At 43.8% G+C, this 20,096-nt stretch overlaps 1 protein-coding gene across 4 annotated transcripts in view; it reads left to right on the top strand.

Moving 5' to 3' along the window:
- RCAN2 (regulator of calcineurin 2) overlaps positions 1-20,096 on the top strand; it is a 264,623-nt gene that overhangs the window by 167,766 nt on the left and 76,761 nt on the right. The window contains exon 1 of one of the 4 annotated variants that reach the window (XM_032340164.1): positions 1,788-2,116. The exons of the other annotated variants lie outside the window; for them this stretch is intronic. Coding sequence (XP_032196055.1) covers positions 2,030-2,116 — 87 coding nt within the window. The 5' untranslated portion in view covers positions 1,788-2,029. Of the gene's footprint in view, positions 1-1,787; positions 2,117-20,096 lie in introns of those variants that run through there. 4 annotated transcript variants of the gene reach the window in all.

The following is a 20,096-nucleotide window of genomic DNA, read 5'->3' as shown; positions in this document are numbered from 1 at the left end:
AGGTAGGCACTAAGGGTCCTGCAAGGCTTTGAGTGATCTGGATTTAGTCGAATTTAAGTTTTGGTGTGCCTTGTCCCTCAAATAACCTATTCTTTTTTTGGTCTGAGCATTTCTAGTGTACTCCCCTTGTCTGATGGTCTCCCCTCCCCTACTCTTGTCTACCCCTTCTCTGTCTACCGTAGCCTTACCCATGTTTCAGGATCAGAGCAGAGGCCATGCCCTCCTTCTTGATGCTCACCTGCCACAGCTGCTTTCATGATCCACCACTCTTCCTCCAGAGCTGCCACTAAATGCTGCCACCATCGCGACCGCCACTGCCACATTGTATAGATGTTTGTCTCCATGTCTTATCTCCTTTGCTGGATTTTAAGCCCCATGAGGATAGTGAATTTTGCTTATTCATCATTTTATCCTCAAGAGCATCTGGGGCAGCACTTTGCATACAGTCATCACTCAGTAAGTGTTAGTTAAATGATCTGCATATATGACTTCCTCTTGCCCATAGTGCTCTGGACAACATAGTAGGTGCTGCACAGACACACACAGATACACACACACGCACACAAAATTTCATCAGTCCAGCATTTGTATTTGTGGACTGCTTTCATTTAGCATAGAAAATCTCTTATTGAAGAGGAGCGCCAGGTCCAAATGTAGTCCAGTGAGGTCCAACCACAAAACTTGTACTAAAGTCCGAAAAATCACCTTTGTCATCTGCATGCAAAATCGGAACACTTTGTCCAATCATGTGTTAGAAAGTCGCCCATCTGTTGCAAATCATGACGCTCTGATGGCCACCAAAGCTGCCACTGCACTCCTACGGGGAATAAATCCTGCTAGAATGTTCTACTGGGACTTTCGCAGCTAATGATAAAAATAAGAACTAATCTGATATTTTTCTCTTTGCTCACCCCTGCTGTCAAAAAAGGCTGTGCCTGTTTAGTTGATTCATTCATTAAACAGTTATTGCCTTCTCTTTACACTCTGCTCAAGTCTCAGATACAAAGGTGAATTATCCATGGCCCTGCCTCTCTGCGATTCACAATCAAGAAAGAGAGATCAAAAAAAGCAACCAGACATGTTCAAAGTCTCAGGCGAAATAGAGTCCCGAGGCTCTGACAATGACCCACGTCAGTGCATTTGCCCATTAGACTCTGCCATCTGTCCCCGCATGAGACGTTGGCTGTAACTCCTTTTCCACGATTGCTTTTGGTTTGAATGACCTTGGAGATAGTCTGAAATCTCATGCTTGGAAGGGTGCCTTTAGAGTTACTGGTCTGCACTTCTGTGCTTCAAATAGAATTTCACAAACCTCTAATTATCTTCTCCTACCAGGCCGCCTAAATGACTGACGACCGGCTCCTTAGTCACTCCAGGAATGGATTTCTATTCAGCCCGTGCCCGGGATGCATTAGGGTGCCCGGAACATGTGTGGCCGCTCCAAGCGGCTCAGGGCAAATTAACAGAAGCCAAGCAATTTGCAAAATGCCTCAACTTCCTGCTCATCTCCGAGGCAGAAAATTGTCACACCTTAACCTCAGGAGGTTCATCTGCAGAATTATTTACACACCCTCCCGAGGCAGAGCCTCTCGTGTCAGATTCTCCCCCGTTGCTTTTTGCAAACATAAGCACTCGGCTGAAACGACAGCTATGACTCAGTTCCTAGCTAACACTGCCTGAATTGATTTAGTCTGAGTTCAGATTTAGCACATAATCATGTTCAGTTTGCTCCACTGCACTGCCTAGAGATAAAAGGCTTGGGGGAAAAAAATCGCTTCAGCTTGTGTCAGTCTTTGTGGTGATGTCATTGCCATGAGAGAGCCGGGCCGTTCATTACTCCGCTGTGCTGTGCAGACTCAGACGCGGGCTGCGTGCGTGCAGAGGGAGCGGGCTCCAGGTGCCGAGCGCCGGCCATCCCCAGGGCGAGGCGGCACCCGGGGCCGGCCACGGTGACATCCGCCTGGAGGCTCTTCCCATCACGCACAGCTCTGAGGTCGCCTAGCTCTTGACTGAAAAATCAGGAGGGGTAATGCCAGCCCCTAGCATGGACTGTGATGTTTCCACTCTGGTTGCCTGTGTGGTGGATGTCGAGGTCTTTACCAATCAGGAGGTTAAGGTATGCACCTGCGATCTTCCTTTTCATTGTTGCTGTTAGTGAAGCTGCTTGGTGGAGCCTTTTTAGCTTACAGAGACAGGACTTTGGGTTATAGTTTTCGGCTCACAGTCTGTGCTAGGAATGCTAGTGGTGAGTGCATGCCTCTGTTAATTAGGATAAGTTAGAAGAGGTACCGGCATATGGATTTCCAATGTGATAAGGTCAACCACTGTCTGGTTTTTTTTTTTTTTCTTATCTTTTTTGTTAGGTGATCCCCAGGGATCCCTTTCTCAGTAGACATGTTTTCGTAGTCTCGTATCTATGTGTCAGTAAGGAGAATGTGCCAGTCCTTAAATGTTGAGAGGGGCACTGAGCATGGATTAAATGAAGAAAACACACGTAATCATAAACATCGCATCCAGGACACCCTGAGAGTGGGACAGTAACCCCTTCAGGGCACATCACTGAACTATGCCATGATGTGGACTTCCAAGGGAACAAAAGCTGTTCTACAGATGACAGTTTCAATCTCTAGCTCTCTGGAAGTCAAAGTTGGAGAGCAGCCGCCAAAATTTTCTTTGTCAGGCAAAGGAAGCAAGTCATTTTCCTTCAGCAGCTGTCCGTCAAAGAAAGTTCAGGCATAAATCAATTTTGCATCTTGAGATGTAGAATTCCAGACCGTGGGTCCCCACAGATTGTCTGCAGCAGTCGTTTAACTGACTAGGTAACTGTCCCCTGATGATAGCTGGTCTTTTTTATTCCCCCCTCCCCATTTGGTTTTATATTATGAGGAAGATTCCATGCTTGTAAAATGGGGATTTTGATTTCTTCTCTCGTATTGCAAAGAAGAGCCAGCAGAAGCCTCTTACTTGAACAGTTCACACACAGAGAAAGGACAGTTACTCATTGTGTAACAGGAGGACGCAAAGGGGAATTACACTGCGTAATCATTTTCCGTCCTCCCCTTAGTCTATACTTAAAGGAAGACCCTGCATTCTGCATTGTTGAGCGTGTGTAGGTGACACTCCGGGGGCTTCCCAGGTGGGGATTTATGCGATCACTAGCATAACACTTGGCTCCGTCATTCGGGACTGCGGTTTTGAACCCTCTCTTGACATGAGTTCAAGAATCCCGATTTGTTGTTCCTGCATATTTCAGATGTGTGAGTCCGTGTTTACCAGTTCTGCTGGTGTTGTGCCTGTGTCTCCCACCTGTCATATTGAGGTCCAGAGAATTAGAACATCATGGTTTGGCGCTGCCTCTGCATGTGTCCGGGATGGAAACAAGCTTGCAGGGACTGCCGGTCCTGCTGGTCAGACCTGCCCTGAGCACTCCAGGAGAGAGAGAACAGCCATGAGAGCCCCTCCAGTTTAAAGCCAACTTCACGTCCGGTGCGGGTAGCTGGACAGAGAGACATTTCCCAGAAACTGCTGGAACAGAATGGCATGCCTATCAAGTCAAACTTCGTAGTTCCCCTGTGTCCTAAACAATTCTCTGTCGATTACACGCATGCTCTGCTGACATCTTAAGATAATCTGGACTTTTTTTAGTCCGAGAAGCGATAGTAAGAACACATTTATTCGGGATCTGCAATATGCCAGGCATTGTGTTTATTCAGGAAGGAGCTTACAATAGATTTATATGATGGATGGGTCAGTGATAAAGACACACAGTATTTCTTAAACACAGAGTGTCTTGTGGAATTAAGGGGACACAGGATTCTTACAGCTGGTTGTCGTTAGGTGGCTGGGATGGCTTTGTGGAGAGAGTGATCCTTGAACTTGAAGGTGGGTTTTGATGCAGAAGAGGGGAGGCATGGGAATGGAAAGCATTCCATTTTGCAGTTGAGTGAACGGAAGCATTTGACTGCAGTAGGCTCTCTGGGAGGGATTGGAGGGGAAAACCGGGGGGGTGAGTCACGGCCAGATTATAAAGCAGCTGACACTATTCATTAGAAATTTATGGGGCTTTCTGGCAAGGCTCTCTCCAGAAAGATGTGTTAGATATCTTTACTGCTGAACACCGTTGAATCACAATGGATTTATCTCTTTGGGGCAAGTTACCTAAGCTTTCTTGTGCCTTATTCTCTCACCAGTAATGTAGATGTAATAGTAATTTCAACCTCACTTGCTTAGTAGGAGGATTAAAGAAAATTATAAATGTGAGATAATTAACCCAGTACTTGGCACATATTTAGTGTTCAAGAACTGTTAGCTCTGCCATTACTGTCCCCATCATGTTTTTAGACATCCTCTAAAGGTGATAGGTTCCTTTTCCTAGTTAACTAGAACGTCGTAACTCCAGGTGAGTTTACAGTGACAATCCAAGACACAGAACCAGTTTTCCCTCCCAAATCTCCAAACACACACACATGCATGCGCACGCACACACACACACGCATGCACACATACTAGCAACTTAGAAAACACAGCTCTTCCATTTAGACATTTAATCATTTACTGTAAAACGGTGACATTATTATTATCGAGCAGAGATCTACTTCGTGCTTCTTAAAAAGGAGGAAAAAATGCATAAACTAAGGGGGACCCAAAGAGGTTTGTTGAGAAAAACCATGTGTTCCTTGTTTAAAAGTGAGCATTCCTTGTTGTCAGGAAGAGACATTCAAATGTAAAATTCTGGCACCAGTTTCTCCAAAGGTAAATTTCATTAATCACTGATTTCCAATACACAGTGGAGCCAGAAGTTCCTTTCTTCAAGGTCTTTAATATTTATGGTTAGAGAAAAGGGAGGCACCTGGGCGGGGGGGGGGGGGGTGCTGGGGGGGGCGAGGGAGGCTGATTGTCTCACGTGCCTGTATCCAAGTTGCTTGATCTCAGGCTTTCTTGCGTTTTACAGACTCTCCCTTTATGTATGTGGTGCTCTTAGGAAAGCGACCATACTGGGGTGATGCAGCCATCAGGCACTCTTCAGAAATGCGGTGGCTTATTTGAAAGGAATGGAGACATACGCAAATGTAATATCCTATTGCAACTGAGAAAGCCTTATCCTCAGTAGGGGATCTCAGCTGGTTGCCTTGAGGGCCCTTTGGGCTCCAGTGCCCTAAATTTCATCAAAACTGCTAGAGGAATAATACCAGGAAGAGGAGGAAATCAGCCAGATAGAGTTCTGCCATATTTTTCTCCAGAAACTCCATTGGTGCTGCTATGAACTTAGCTGTCTGTTTTATGGCATAAGAGTGCTCAGAAATATAAAGAAATTTTAAGTCCTCCAATAGAAGGAAAATGATACGATGAAAGGTAGATTGTGTGTGTGTCTAAGTACATAGGGTTGGTTTTGTACAGTGTTCTTCCCATATTTCTGAAAATGGTCTTCCTCCTCCACAAGGAGCCAAATCCTTGGGAAAATGAAAGGGCTCCAAATATGTGTAATGAAATTTATATTTCACTTCGGTCCAGTGGTTCTTAAACCTGCTTGCCCATTGGGATCCCCTGGAGAACTTTTAAAAAATACTGATGATTGGGCACCTGGTGGCTCAGTTGGTTGGGTGACTGCCTTCAGCTCAGGTCATGATCCTGGAGTCCCAGGATCGAGTCCTCCGTCAGGCCCCCTGCTCGGTGGGGAGTCTGCTTCTCCTGCTGACCTCTCTCCTCTCATGCGCTCTCTCGCTAATGAATAAATAAAATCTTAAAAAAAAAAAAAAAAAACAAAAAAAAAAAAAAACGAAGCCCAAGCCCAAACCCAGAACTTGGCTGGTGTGAATGGAGCCCAGAGACAGATTATCCTGTCAAGTCAGGATCTTGCCTCTTCTAGGCTCAGATGGGTGCAGGTAGGGTCAGTCAAGAAGTCCCTAGAGTAAACCTCTGCTTAAACACTATGATCCATATCCCCCAAATGAAGCTTTGACATATGCAATTTTAGAGGCAGTGTCTCTAAGCAATCAGTAATGTTGAGACTCACCCAACACATTTTGACCCGTTCCCCACACCTGCAGTTCCTCCACCTGGTTCCCAGCCAATGATAAACACTCTTGTCCACTGCTGGCCATTGTGGGTACCTTCCCAGAGCTGCAAAAGCAGCCTGCAGAGGAATGTTCCCTTCCACTTGGGGAAAACCAAGCTTGGGGCCATCCCTTGTCTGCTTCTCTGCAATGGAAGCTTCCCCTATAGAAAAGAGGTGAGTGCCTCCTCTCTGGGCTAGAGGGCTTCTGTTTCATATTCCATGGATCCAGTCTTTTCTCCATGGGCATTCATATGGGGGACAAAGGTCTCTCAGAGCTCCTTTCTGCTCATGAGGAAATAGGCAGAAGGCATGACACGTCTTATTAGAAGAACAAAAGTTTCAAAGACTCTTGGAGCTAGACATTTGTTCATTCCTTCAAAAACATATGTGTGAAGCACTGAACTATTTGCCAGGCAATGCTTCAGGCACTGGGAGGTGGTCAAGACTGACGTCCCTGCCCCCACAGACTATATATTCTAGCAGGGGAGGTAGACAATCAGCCAGTAAACAGATAAATGTATTCTGTAATTTCAGGTATGATAAGGGCTATGAGGAGAAATGAAGCAGTGAGAGGATAAATTGTTGGAGGAGGGGTTGCTTTGGGGGGGGGGGTCCTTTGAGCTCTGATTTCCTAAATTTTCTCAAAGCCGGTACAGCAGTAGTATCAGAAAGAGGACAAAATCAGGCGAATAGAGTTCTGCCATATTTGTCTTTCTCCAGAAATTCCACTGATCAATTTTGAATGGATGGCCAGTGGAACCACTTCTGGGAAGTGACAGTTTATTAAATGTCATTGTTCCGATGTCATTCAGAGATCTAAATGAAGTGAGTGAGAAAGCCATGCATAGATCTGAGGGCAGAGCATCCCAGGAACAGTAGGTGCAAAGAGAGGCCATCTTATCTGAAGTTCTTCTATTTTACTCAGCCCCTCACTTAACCTTTTTCTACCATTCATTTATTCAGGGACCTACTGAGGCTACTACTATCTTATGCCATTATGTAGATTTTTAAAAGATGCTCCTTTCTAGAAACTGTGTTTACGCTGATTTCCTCATGCTGCATTTTAAGTATGTTGGTTCTCTGGGGTGAGGAAGTACTATAAGCAGAAACTTGTTCTCTGCATAATAATGCTTCCTCTGCTTGGAATCTTAGGGTTACTATAGGACTTCCCTTCACCCCCCCATTTCTGAAAGGCCAGGGCCTTTTAAGGTAACTCATAACTCCTATTTTCTCTTCTCTGCTTTTGAAAATGTCCCAGTATCCTTGCAACCCATGTAAACTTGGGCAAGTCTCTTAACTTTTCTGGACATATGATAATCATGCTGAGAAAAATGTTCAGTGCTTTGTGTATTTTGTTTTCCTTTTCACACAATAGATGAGGTGACTGACTCATGGTCTGTGTCATGTTGTTTGTGAGTTATGTAAGACACCAGCACATCGAGGCCACTTAATATAAAGAAACCTTTTTGTCATTTGGAACCACTGGAAATTTCAAATTACTTGCTTTGTTTGGCGGGAGTCGTAGGAGGAGAAGAATGGAGCAGAGCTGGTATGACACACTTTGTACTCTGCTTTGCGGAGAGACAAGTAACACAAGTGAATGTGTGGTTAATGGGTATTGCGGATTGATTTGGAAGAAACGCTGTGAGTATTTGTCGGGAGAACTGGTCAAGCTTCATGCCTGTTTCTCATGCTTCTTGCAGATGCAGTGCTAGGTAGAGGGTCTGGCCACAACCATGACCTTATGGCTCTGCAGAGCTCTACAGCTCTTTCAGAGTCTTCAGAAACCGTTGCACTCCCTTGGTAACTTAGATGACTTTGAACTGCACATGATTTAATTTCAAAAATTGGAACCTTCTAGAATATTCATGGTTACATGGAATAACCGAAATGTTAACAGAAACTCTCCTACCGTCATTGATGGCTATAATATTAAACAGGATTCATTTCATGTATCTGCCCACTTTTAGTTTCTGAAAACCAAAAGGGAGTGTATGGGAGGGTGGGTGGGGTGGCATGTTCATAACAGATCAAAAACTTGCTCTTTCTCAGAGCACTTGGGTGGCTCAGTCAGTTAAGCTTCTGCTTTTGGCTCAAGTCATGATCTCAGGGTCCTGGGATCGAACCCCCTGTCAGGCTCCCTGCTCAGCAGGGAGTCTGCTTCTCCCTCTCCCTACCCCGCCTCCCCACTTGTGTGTGTGCACTCATCTTTCTCCTTCTCTGTCTCTCAAAGAAATAAAATCTAGAGGCGCCTGGGTGGCTCAGTGGGTTAAGCATCTGCCTTCAGCTCAGGTCATGGTCTCAGGGTCTCGGGATCAAACCCTGCATCGGGTTCCCTACTCACCAGGGAGCCTGCTTCTCCCTCTGCCTCTGCCTGCAGCACCCCCTGCTTGTACTCACGTGCTCTCTCAGTCTGTCAAGTAAATGAAGAAAACCTTTAAAATAAATTAAATCTTTTTTAAAACTCTTACTCTTTCTCTGATAATAAAATGGACTGAAACTGAGAACATTTTTGAAAATAAATGAATTAATGCAAAGCTGAACGTTAGCAATTAACCCTAAAAATACTTTAAGAAACTTAACATTCTTAAAGGGGCCATATCGAATATTTTCTGAAGAAAGTAGCAAACATCTTTCACAGAGTGAGAAGAAGTGATTTTATGCAAGTGGCAGATGCTCCTTGAGAAGGTTAGCAAACAGATTTCTCAGCCACCTGTCATGTTAGGAGACGCCAAGGTATGTATTCAACTAATGACATTGTCCAGCAGGAAAGTCAACTAAACACTTTCTTATCTGTTTAAAGAGTCTTTTCACTGTTGGAAAGTAACTGAGACACTAACAGTCTCTACCTCTAACCTAAGTGTCAGGTTCATTGAGCCACGTCAAGGATGACACGACATCCTCGTTAACCTCATTCTCCTAAAGCAATAGATTTAAGTGAAAAACTCAGAGAGTACCATTTGCATCTGATTCTGTTCAAGTACAACTATCCATAATTTATAATAGCCCGTTATAGTACTTTCTGAGGAAGCTTAGAATTGACAATAGGAAAGAAAATGACACCTGAAACATGTGTTATCACTTGTTCCGTTGAGGTTGTAAGCTTCACAGCCATCATGACTTTGTGGTGAGCACCCCGGCTTTCCAGGGAGGTCGTAAGCTCTCTAGCCCACGCCTGGCCTAGAATCTCTTTATGCAAAGGGCTGTATCCCTTCCCAGCTCTAAGTCTAAACTCATTCTAAATACAACTTTTAAAAAAAAGCAGTATCATTTAATGAGGATTTTTTTAATTTAAATTGAACTAGTGAAAGTATAGGACATCATTTGTTTTTTATATAATGTTCAATGATTCATCAGTTCAGTATAACATCCAGTGCTTTTATTTATTTATTATTTGAGATCAAGAGACAGCACACAAGCAGGAGGGAGGGGGAAGAGGGAAAGGGAGAAGCAGACTCCCTGCAGAGCAGGGAGCCTGACATGGGGTTCATTCCCAGGATCCCAACATCATGATCTGAGCTGAAGGCAGAGGCTTAACCAACTAAGCCACCCAGGCGCCCCATAACAAGTATTTCAAGTGGGTAAAATTTCCATCCTTTCCACTCTGTCTAGAGAATTTAAAAGTAGTTGAGAGCAAATTATCTACCGAGTTAGACCTTCTCTAGAAAATATTTACTATATGTGATTTCATATTCTTCTTTTGACTAAGTGTATCTATGTGGAAAATACACACATACACATACACAGAAACGTATGACATTGGATCGCATGTATATACTATATGGTTTTTTTTCTTTCTTTTCCCCATCCGTGACCATGGAACATTTCTTCTGTACTACTCTGGCCTATGTAACCAGCTTTTAAACTTGTTAGAGCATTAAAAGTCCAGAGACAGATGGACACCGGTGTTACACACAGCTCATGAATCGTTGAACTCTGCATCAAAAACTACTGATGTCCTATATGTTGGCTAACTGAACATAAATATATTTTTTAAAAAATGTCCAGAGAAGGTTCCTGGCAAAAAAAGCTGAACAGAGGCTGAACAATTCCTGCAGGTAAAGGAAATATGAAGAAACCCATGGCCTTTCATCTTATTATTGTAGATCAATGAAATGTGTACAGTCTTACAGTCTAGTAGCTCAGTCACTTTCTCCAGAACCCAATATACCAGCACTGAACTGTGAACATTTTTTTTAAAGGTTTTTCAAAAAGATCTTGACCCTTCAGCTTCCAGAAAGATGATGTGTGTGTATTTGTCCTTCTCTGTTAGATGAGACCATGGGCCAGATTTCATCCCTCCAAATGGCACCTTTCTTAATATTCTACTTGTCTCAACAGTAGGGTTGTTTGCTGCTTAATTGTAAGATTCTTTTTTCCCCATCTCTGGTGGTTCTAAAGGAATCAGTGGGCATGGTTCCTGCTGTGCACGAAAGAGTTGATTTGGGGGAGTCGTTTAATAAGTTGATCATTAAACATGATGAGAAATGTAAACCCAAGAGATTTTCATCTCCATAAACAATATTGTTTATTATCAAGATAAGCAAATTAGAAATTCTTACAGGGCGCCTGGGTGGCTCAGTCAGTTGGGCATCTGCTTTTGGCTCAGATGATGATCTCAAGGTCCTAGAATCGAGTCCCACTTCAGACTTCTCCCTCTGCCTCTCTCTCTCTCTGTCTCTCATGAATAAATTAATAAAATCTTTAAAAAAAAAAAAGAACTTTTAACAGCTTGACATCCCCATAAGAGGCTAGGGCATCTCTCTTCTTGCCCCATTAGATACAGGTTCCTGATCAGAGAAACAAAACTTTTGCCCTAGATCACACAGCAAGGGCTTGGAAAAACTGGGACTCAAACTTCAGTTTGCTTTATTCTTTCCACTACTAAATTATTCCTAAGGATTAATTAACAAGACATTAATTAATTATTGCGAACAAAGATGTAAGTCTTAGAGGATCAGACAGTGAACTCATCTGCAATATTTCTAACAGTGTCCAAAACCACTCTTTGGTTTGTATTTCTTATTAGAAGCAGGAGTACTACTATTACAGAAATCATTAGTTGAGATCATTTTACTTTTCTCGATAAATCTAGCACTGTGACAATCCTAGGCAGAGCATCTGTTCTGGATTTCACTTTAAAATTTGTTTCAAAATCTAATAATGCCAGTTTGTCAGGGAGGAAAAAAAAAATAAAGTCTTCTGGAAAACCCAGGGGCTCGCCAACAGGCTGATAACACCTGGTGTGACAGCCCTTCTGACCCTTTCCTGGTGTCACTGAACATTTTCCATTGACAGGAAAGGGGTGATCTGTGAAGCGTGGAGCAGCATTGCTGAGAGTGTTAATCACTAAAATAGTGTTTGACTTGTTGACAGTGCTCTCTGAATTATGCAAACTCCATTTTCTCACAGGACATCTCCAAGGTAAATAAGATTGCACAATGCATAAGGGGAAGCTGGGACTGGGATTTTGTTCACAATGCAAGATCTCACAGGGGTGTCATTATAGCCTGATCAATAGTACATCTAATAGAATTGATTTCCTCTTCTGTGACTTCCCTGTGCTTTTAGGTATTGACTAAGACAATCTTCTCAGGCCACCTTTCCTAGAACAGGAAAGTCAAGCAATGAGCACACTTAATAATAGCAACAATGTATCAAGTACTTATTATTTTTCAGACACTGTGCAAAGGGCCTTCTTTCATTCATTCATTCATCAAATATGTATTGGATGCCTTCCTTGTTCAAGGCCTCACACTAGACTCCAGGGACACAGGGATTAACAGTGCTATTGGGTACAGAATCCAGTGCTCTGTCATGAGGCAGTGTTGGCCTTTATTCCAGTCCATTTCATTTTTCCCAAAAAGGACCATGCTGTTTCGACCTCTAAAGAAGCCTCTTTCGCTGACATAGGGCAAGTGAGAAGGAAGCCAGCCCGGCCTCCGAGTCAGACACCCTACTGGGAATTCTCTGTTTGGCTTCTCGGACACTTGAGCAAGTGTGGCTTCTGTGACCTTGAGCAAGTTTGGCTTCTGTGACCTTGAGCAAGGAGACTTACACTGTGCCGCAAGTTTCCTCAACTGCACAAGAAAGGAAATGCTAGTACCTCCCTCATCAGTTGGCAGTGAGGAACAGATGCATTTGAGTATATAAAAAAACTTAACTCAGTGGCTAGCACACAGAACAGGCACCAGTAAAGTAGGCCTTCATCACCACCGCCATCATCATCACGCTCAGTAGTAGTGGACTTCTTAGGCAGTTTTGGGTTATCTTGCCAGGGCACTAGATGGGCCCCTCATATGTCAGAATCATATGTCAGATTCTGGCCCTGCAGTTTTCCTCTCCGTTTTGCACGGGAGCAGTAGTGCGCTTCCACCTTGACACTCTGAGGTCACAGAACGGGAGTGGGAAACCACCGGCTCAGCGAAGGAGCAGGGAGCCACAGACCCAGCAGCAGGGATGCTGTGTTTGTCAGGCTGGGTCTCTTGGCTGCTTTGTAACTCTTATTATCTTGTCCAGATGTCCCTAGGTCAGTGCCCCCTTGAGAGCAGGAGGCATCAGGAAATGGGGTGTCTGGACAAACAGGAGCCACCTGAGGGCAGGGGGAGAGCAGGGAAGCCATGCGGAAGTTGCCAAGGTAACTAAGTTAATGGAAAGGGATGAAATCTGGAAACCCCCCCATCCCCACTTGGCCCAAATTCAGAGGCTCAGTGGTTCCCATCTCAGAACAAAACCCAAGTCCTTGCTGGGATCCTCAAGGTTCATCAGACCTTGTCCCAGCTGCCTTGTCGCACATGCCGAGCAACACCTTTAACTTGTGTTTGCTGTCGCCCTCTGCTCTGAACGCTCTTCCTCCTGGCAGTCCACCTGGCTTGCTCCTCGGTAAGCGAGCCACCCCTTGCCCTCCTTGCTTTCTATCACAATCAACTTTATTTATGGTACAATCAGTTTATTTATGGGTCATTATCTTTAGCCATCCCCTCCTATAAATGCAAGCTTTGTGAGGGCAGGGGCTTTTTCCTTTGCCACTGCTATGTTCCTAGAGACTGCCACGCGGTAACATGGAGAAAATGTGTGTTAACAAAGGAATGTTAGGTTCCAATGCTCAGTATCCTTGACCATGAGTTAGACCACCTCCTTTGAAAGGGAAGGGAGATCCAGGTTTCCAGATAAAAGGCCAGCTTTAATAAGCAGTCAGAGAGCAGTGTGTATGGCAGAACACAGGGGTTTAAGGCAAGATGCCAATTAACATAAAGAGAGGTTGAACACAGAACCTATTTTTTCAAAATATATTTAAACACCTCTCTCTGAGCAGGAATTTTAAATGGGTTTACAGACTATTTTCACCACGGTCATGCTTAACTATAATTGCAATTCTTCAATATTGACCTTCACTTCTCATTTCTATTTTAAAACTGCGGAGATAGGTGGAAATTAGATTAATTACCCAAGCTGAGCTCAATTTCTCTTTTGCTTAATAGGTTTCTGCCCTAAAAACTCTGTGTCCTGCCATGTGCTCCTTCCTCTGACTGCTTATTAACTTTTGTCAAAAAACTAGTAAACAATTCTGTGATACTAAAAAACAAAACAAAACAAAACCCAAAAAACCAAACAAGAACTGAACTAAAAGTGCTATTCATTGCCTGAATAAAGAAGCAGTAGATCTGAATTATTAATGAGCAGGTTAGTGGATGGTCTGTTTTATAGTCTCACATTGTAAAGAAAGTGCTCCATACTTTATAACGCTCAGCAAAATAATATTCTATATTTAAATAACACTTACCTATTATTAACAACAGTCAACATTTACGTAAGCCTCAGAGGACTGAATCCTCTTTCATTGAATGCTTGTTCACCCCAACCTTTCGATGGAGATGGGAAGTATTCTGTCAGTGAGGAATTCAGGTTAGAAGTGTTCCCCCAGGTTATGTGCCCAATCAATAGAGACTTTTTAAAGTTTGCTTATTTTTCTTTCACATTCTCATTGCGTAGTTCTTGGAGGTGGAACCAAGAAGTAACTTAGGATAATGGCTTAGTAGAAAGCAACTTCTTGGGAAGCAAAAAGAGCTGAATTCATACTACATCTTATTTATGGATTTTCTTATTTGTGTAAGAAAAGATACAGATTGAAGTTAAGGGCTGTTGGAATATAGGTGATCAGTGCCTTATTACTGATGTCTGTGAGACATCACATCCATTCCTCCCCCATTCATCAAACACAATGGAGCACATATTAGGTAATATAAACACTGCTCTGTACTTGGGAATTCAGGAATGGAAACATGCCTGTGGCCCTCGAGGAGCTCACAGGTTGTTGGAGGAAGAGTTTAGAAAATGCTATGGTTTGGGTAAGCCCAGTTTGGGAATCTGTAAGAGGGTGGTCTGGGATGATGAGAAAAGGCTTCCTCAAGGAGATGACTCTTGAATTCCAGCTATATAGGTAAAGTACGTGTTCCATAGGTGAAGGGAAGAGGGAAGTAGTAGGAGGGGGTATTTCTGGGGATAGAAAGGGCCTGCAACAGAGCAAAAATGCCAGGGAGAGTGGTGATGCTACAGAGAACTAGCCCTGGGTGGGTGCTGGCTTATACAGAGGCCAGGCCTGCATTGCGGAGGAGCTGGACCTTATGCTCGAATGCAGTTGCACTGGGCCATGGAGAGCATTGTAAACAGAGGAGTTACTTACCTTCCTGCTCTGGCAGAAAGTCCTCTCTGCTTGTAGCATGCCCGTGGCCGCCCCAAGGCTGATGCTGCAGAGCCATCGAAGAGGAGCGGGCCGCCTCATCTCATCCCAGCCAGATAGGAAGAGGGCCTGCAAACTCAGGGCAGAGTCCCAGCATCTCAAGATCACCTTGTTAGTTGACTTTGGAAAGCCCTCTGTCTTTCCTTTTTAAAGAGGAAAGATGTCCAAATAGTAAGGTGACCATCTAGAGGATGTCATTAGATTGCCATTCATCAAGGGTGTTCTTGGGGAAAGGAAGGTGTATGTGTTTGCACTACACCTAGGGTATTCAGGAAGTACCCTCCCTTTAGCAGGCATGTAGGGACTGTCTTCTAGAGCCAGGAATCTAAAATCAGGAGTCCAAGCCCTAGTCCCTGCCCTGGGGAGTCACTTCGTCAGTGGGCGAGGGAGACAAACATACAGGCTCAGGCAGATGTCCTTTATTTGAAGTCTGCGCTGATGCCTCTTCAGATTTTTAATAGCTTGGAAATAGAAATTCAGCGATGTTAAATGCAGGACCTAGAGTGTTCTGCCCCCACCCCTGAAATCAAATAAACATGCAGAACAAACACACAAACAAAAACAACTTAATATTCTGTTATTGCTAAAATATGTTCATGGGGGCTAGGATTCCCAGAGGGTAGCATACATGAAGCAAAGAGAAAGAAACATTTGCTGCCACGTCCTTGTATTTAACTGTTGCCGTCATGTCAGCAGTCCTGCCTAGGTGCAATAGTCAACATTTAATAGATGCTGAATAAAAGTGAGATGGGGCCATGAATTAATAGTGCCTGCGTTTGTGTCTGGTCTTGTGTTAAGCAGCAGGCTGGAGGAACAGGGAGGGCGGGGAGCCTCTCTGCCTGTCAGGGCAGACTCCAAAAGTTGCACTCATCCATATCACTTAATCCCAGATTCAGCTGGAAAACACGGTTGCATGGACATACCTGGATTCGGGAAAGGCTGAGAATGTTCCTGGTGACCCTGTGCCCAACTAAAACTCGGGATTATAAACAGAAGAGGAGGATGGATATTGAGGGATGAGTGGCAATTTCTAGTGCAGGCGACTACATACCCTTTAAATAAACTACTTGGCCGGTAGGGGGAGCGCCTGGGTGGCTCGGTGGGTTAAAGCCTCTGCCTTTGGCTCAGGTCATGATCCCAGGGTCTTGGGATCGAGCCCCACATTGGGCTCTCTGCTCCGTGGGGAGCCTTCTTCATCCTCTCTCTTTGTCTGCCTCTCTGCCTACTTGCAATCTCTGTCTGTCAAATAAGTAAATAAATATTAAAAAATATGTCTCTTAAATAAACGACTTGGGAACTCAGGTCACAAAATTCACAAATGTTGAATGTTAGCACAGAAGGAGTTAATGAATTCTCCAACTATACAGTCTTAGAAATTTGTCCAGTTTCATAGACAGGGAAGCTTTGATCTGGGGTTTGAAAAGCATGGCTGGTACTAGGCGCTGTCCAATGTAGCTGCCTCCCTTTGGACCAGCTGGTGAAATGAGAGCCCAGCGACAGCCTCTCCAGTCCTATCTCAATGCCATGACACTCGCTGTGTGTCCTTGCTGATTGGGTGTCCTGCACACTTACCCTACTTCGTGGACTGCTGCTATCCACTTGGATAGTTCTGTCTGCTTGCAGATAGATCTTTATTAACAGATGTCAATTGATTTCTAATCAGATCCAGAGTATCGTTCAGATCCTTTGAAGTCATTGGATAGGGCTAGAAAAATGTTGCTTAAGCCAGCAAGTCTCTGCCCCCAGGGCTACTGAGATGTCTTTAGCTTTCCTCTGCCTTTCAGAGATGCAACAAAGCCTGTAATGCACCGGGAGCCCGTGGTGCCCCAGGAGACAGAAAGGGCTGAACCAGGAGCAGAAAGGGTTGAACCAGGAGCAAGTAGTTTAATTTCTCTGATAGTCCATTGGAATGCAAGACCTCCAGTTGAGCAGTGTGTAGCCTGCAGAGGGAATGGGTTTCATAGTCAGACCAGCCTGGGCTGGAACCATGACCCTAACAGTTACCAGTTTTGTAGTCTTGGGAAGTTTTCATTATCTCTAAGTCAGTTTTCTCATTTGTAAAGTAGAGATAATCATGCTGTCCTTGGTGTTGTAAATGGAATAAGAATGTACTTAAAGCACACAGCCACTCCATAAATGGCTATTATTTTTTCTTGCCTCTTTCCCCTCTAAACCTTGATGATACAAATGCCTTAAATTCAACTTGGTCCAATCATGAGATTTAACTCTGTTAAAGACGCAGCAGTTTTTTTTTTTTCTATTTCAGATCACATATTAGCTCCAGCCGCAAAAATTATATGTCATTTTCCTGAAATCCACACAACTTTCTGAGTAACATTCCTGCATAGGACATCAACCATTTTAGTGAAAAATATAATAAAATAAAAAATCCATCAAGTCTTTCAAGGCTACAAAAATGATAACACAGACAAATTCTTCCATGAGGTTGCTAATATTGATGATACCAGTTGTTTCCTTTGGTTCAACACTGTAGCAAAAATTGAAAATTGTTAAGAGCAGCTATTTATTTGCCAATACTAAGGTGAGATAAGCAAGCAGAAATCTTGTGTTAGGTCAACTAAGAGATTTCTCTGGAAGAATTATGAGTTGTCTTTTTTTCTTTTTCACAGATATCAGGAAACAAAGTTTCCCCACTGAGTATGTTGGAACAGGACAGTATGTGCCCTCATTCAGTCCTCCTCCCAATCTGTGTTATAGAATAGATGCTCTAAGCACAAAAATTTTATAAGGACTTCCTGGTGGTGTTCTAGCTCCAATTCTTTCTTGTACATGGAAGTAAAATAAACCCAAAGTACTTTAAGCTCTTGAATCTGAATGAGTATAATATAAAGTGCTGAATGTCTCACCTTCCCCTTGAACCTTCTGCTTGATCCACCTACACAGTTTTTCCAGGCAATTATTGTCATTACCCAGGCTTGGAGTTTGGAACCTTTCTCACCAGCCTCTTCTATTTACTTCAAATGTAAGCGAAACCAAATCCTTTCAAGTCTTTTTCTTCTGAATCCGAGTTCATGAATTGTTTATAAGTACTTCATCTGAATGGAGTGTCATGTTAATCCTCAAAGGCTAGAAAACTTGTTTCCCCAAAATCATAGAGTCTAGCAGGGCTGACTAGTGTAAGTGCCCTGAGAAAGGTGCACATTTAGTAACATGGGGCATCCAGGAATCATGGCTGCCTTCAAGTTGGGCAAATGAAGAAGACCAGTTTCATCTAAAAGACACATCTTTAGATCACAAGTTGCCACAGGGCCACCTGTGAACCAAACTTACAGGTTGGCTTTATTTGTCCTATACCGTGTTGTTTTATTAAATTCAATACATAGTTAGCCTTTAAAAATCAGGGAAATCTAACATTTAATGTCTACATCCTATTTTCTCTTAAAGGACTGGTAGAACTAGCATCCCTGAGTCCCTTTTCCCATAGACTACCACTGACTTCCCAGAATTATGGTGAAAATTAAACAAAACATTTTGGACAGTCTTCAAGGACTGTATTATCATCACTTCCTGACTCTGTTTCTTGGCTCAAGATGAGCTAAGTCTGTTCTTTTCAACAAAGCAAGCATTCTGTGATCCCCACCACTCTCTATTATTCTACACCTATCTTACTGCAGTGTAGGCAGAGTAGGGGAAGATAATGCTGTAGAGGGAGGAGTGAAGATGGGAAATGTTGTGGATGACCTTGAGCAGCAACCAAAGCTTTGTTATTAATCCCATGGGCCATAGGAATCATTAGACTGTTAAGAGCCATAATTTAGGAAGATCAGAGGACCCCAGAAGTCCAGCCTAAACAGGAAAAAGGAGAAAACTTGAAAAGGGGGAGGGGAGAGGTAGGGAAATCAGGAAGGAGGCTGGTTACACCAAGATCTCCATTTTTATCCCTCTTTCATAATCCTACATAGAGATTGTGTAGAGTGAACTGGAAGGAATGGTGGGTTCAAGTTACAGGTCTGCCCCTGCTAGTGGAATGCATATGGTGAGGCATGAGCAGCAAAACAGTATTTGTGGCAGTCTTCATGGACTGTATTATCCTCACCTCCTGACTCTCTCTCTTTATATATATACACATATGTATGTATGTATGTATATATATATATATATATATATATATATATATATATATACACACACACACACACACACACACACACACAAACCTTCTTATGAGCAGGTTTGCCTCCGTCTCTTATCTAGTGATCAGCTTTGAGTTTATTCAAATTCCTTGTAAGCTTGGAACCCTCTAGGGCTTCTCATTATTTTTTGCCTCCTTTATTGAGGCTTTAAGTCAGAACTTGGGGGTTGGGAAGAACTTGAGAGACAGTGATGCTTGATATAGCCATCTCCCCTCCAGTATTCCAGCCTTTCCTCGAACCCTGCAGTGATAGAGCCCTCCTTCATGCCTTGGTGTGACCATTTTTGTGATTCTTTTTTTTTTTTTTTTTCTCTGCAATCCTATAACTTCAATCCCATTTGTCCTCTTAGTGGTAGTATGTTCTGTGGGTAAGCAGAGCAGGTTTGCTCTTTCTTTGCCAGAAAAAAAAAATGCTTTTGTTCTTTGCTTTTTGTTGTTGTTCATTTGTTTTTTAAGGAGGCTCCTCACCCAGTGTGGGCCTTGAACTCGTGACCCTGAGATCAAGAGTCACGTACTCCACTGACTGAGCCAGCGGGGCGCCCCAGCTTTTGTTCTTTGAAGACAGTTCCCCTGTCCTCCTTTGTGCACCCAGAACTTCTCTCCAGACTAGACTTGAAGTTTCTTCAGCTTGTTGTTCACACGATGTGGCTGCACATTCCCCGGTCCCGTCCTGTAGGTCTGCCCAGCTTCCACTGTACTTCAGGCTCCCAGCAGCGGTTCTTCCCGCCCCCTGCCCCCGCCCCGCCCCTCGCTCAGCAGTTCTGGGTTCAGTTAGCTGCTTTGGTCTCACTCCACCCTAGACTCTGCCAAAAAGATACCCTCAGCCCCACCCAACCCAACATTGGCCTCGCCTCTCCCTTCGCTGAGACTTCTCGCATTTTGTGCCGCTAAGAGGCCAGTTGGTCTAGGAGTTGGTCAAGGCCCAGTTCTCTGGGGTCATGGAGGAAGCCATATTTGGCTGTACTGACAACGTTTGACAGCGACGAGCGTGTGCTCCTTGCCGTTCCCTCTTCTCTCATGTGTTTCCATATCATCTCACTGACTCTCCGCACTCCCACGGAAAGTAAGGACCGTTGTCGCCATTTCTCTTTCACAGCGGGGAGAGGAAGGCTTCATACCGTAGGCAGGCCACCTCCCGCTGCAAGAAG

Source organism: Mustela erminea, chromosome 4, assembly GCF_009829155.1.
Source record: "Mustela erminea isolate mMusErm1 chromosome 4, mMusErm1.Pri, whole genome shotgun sequence".
Classification (NCBI taxonomy): Eukaryota; Metazoa; Chordata; class Mammalia; order Carnivora; family Mustelidae; genus Mustela; species Mustela erminea.
This window is presented reverse-complemented; position numbering and strand designations above follow the sequence as displayed.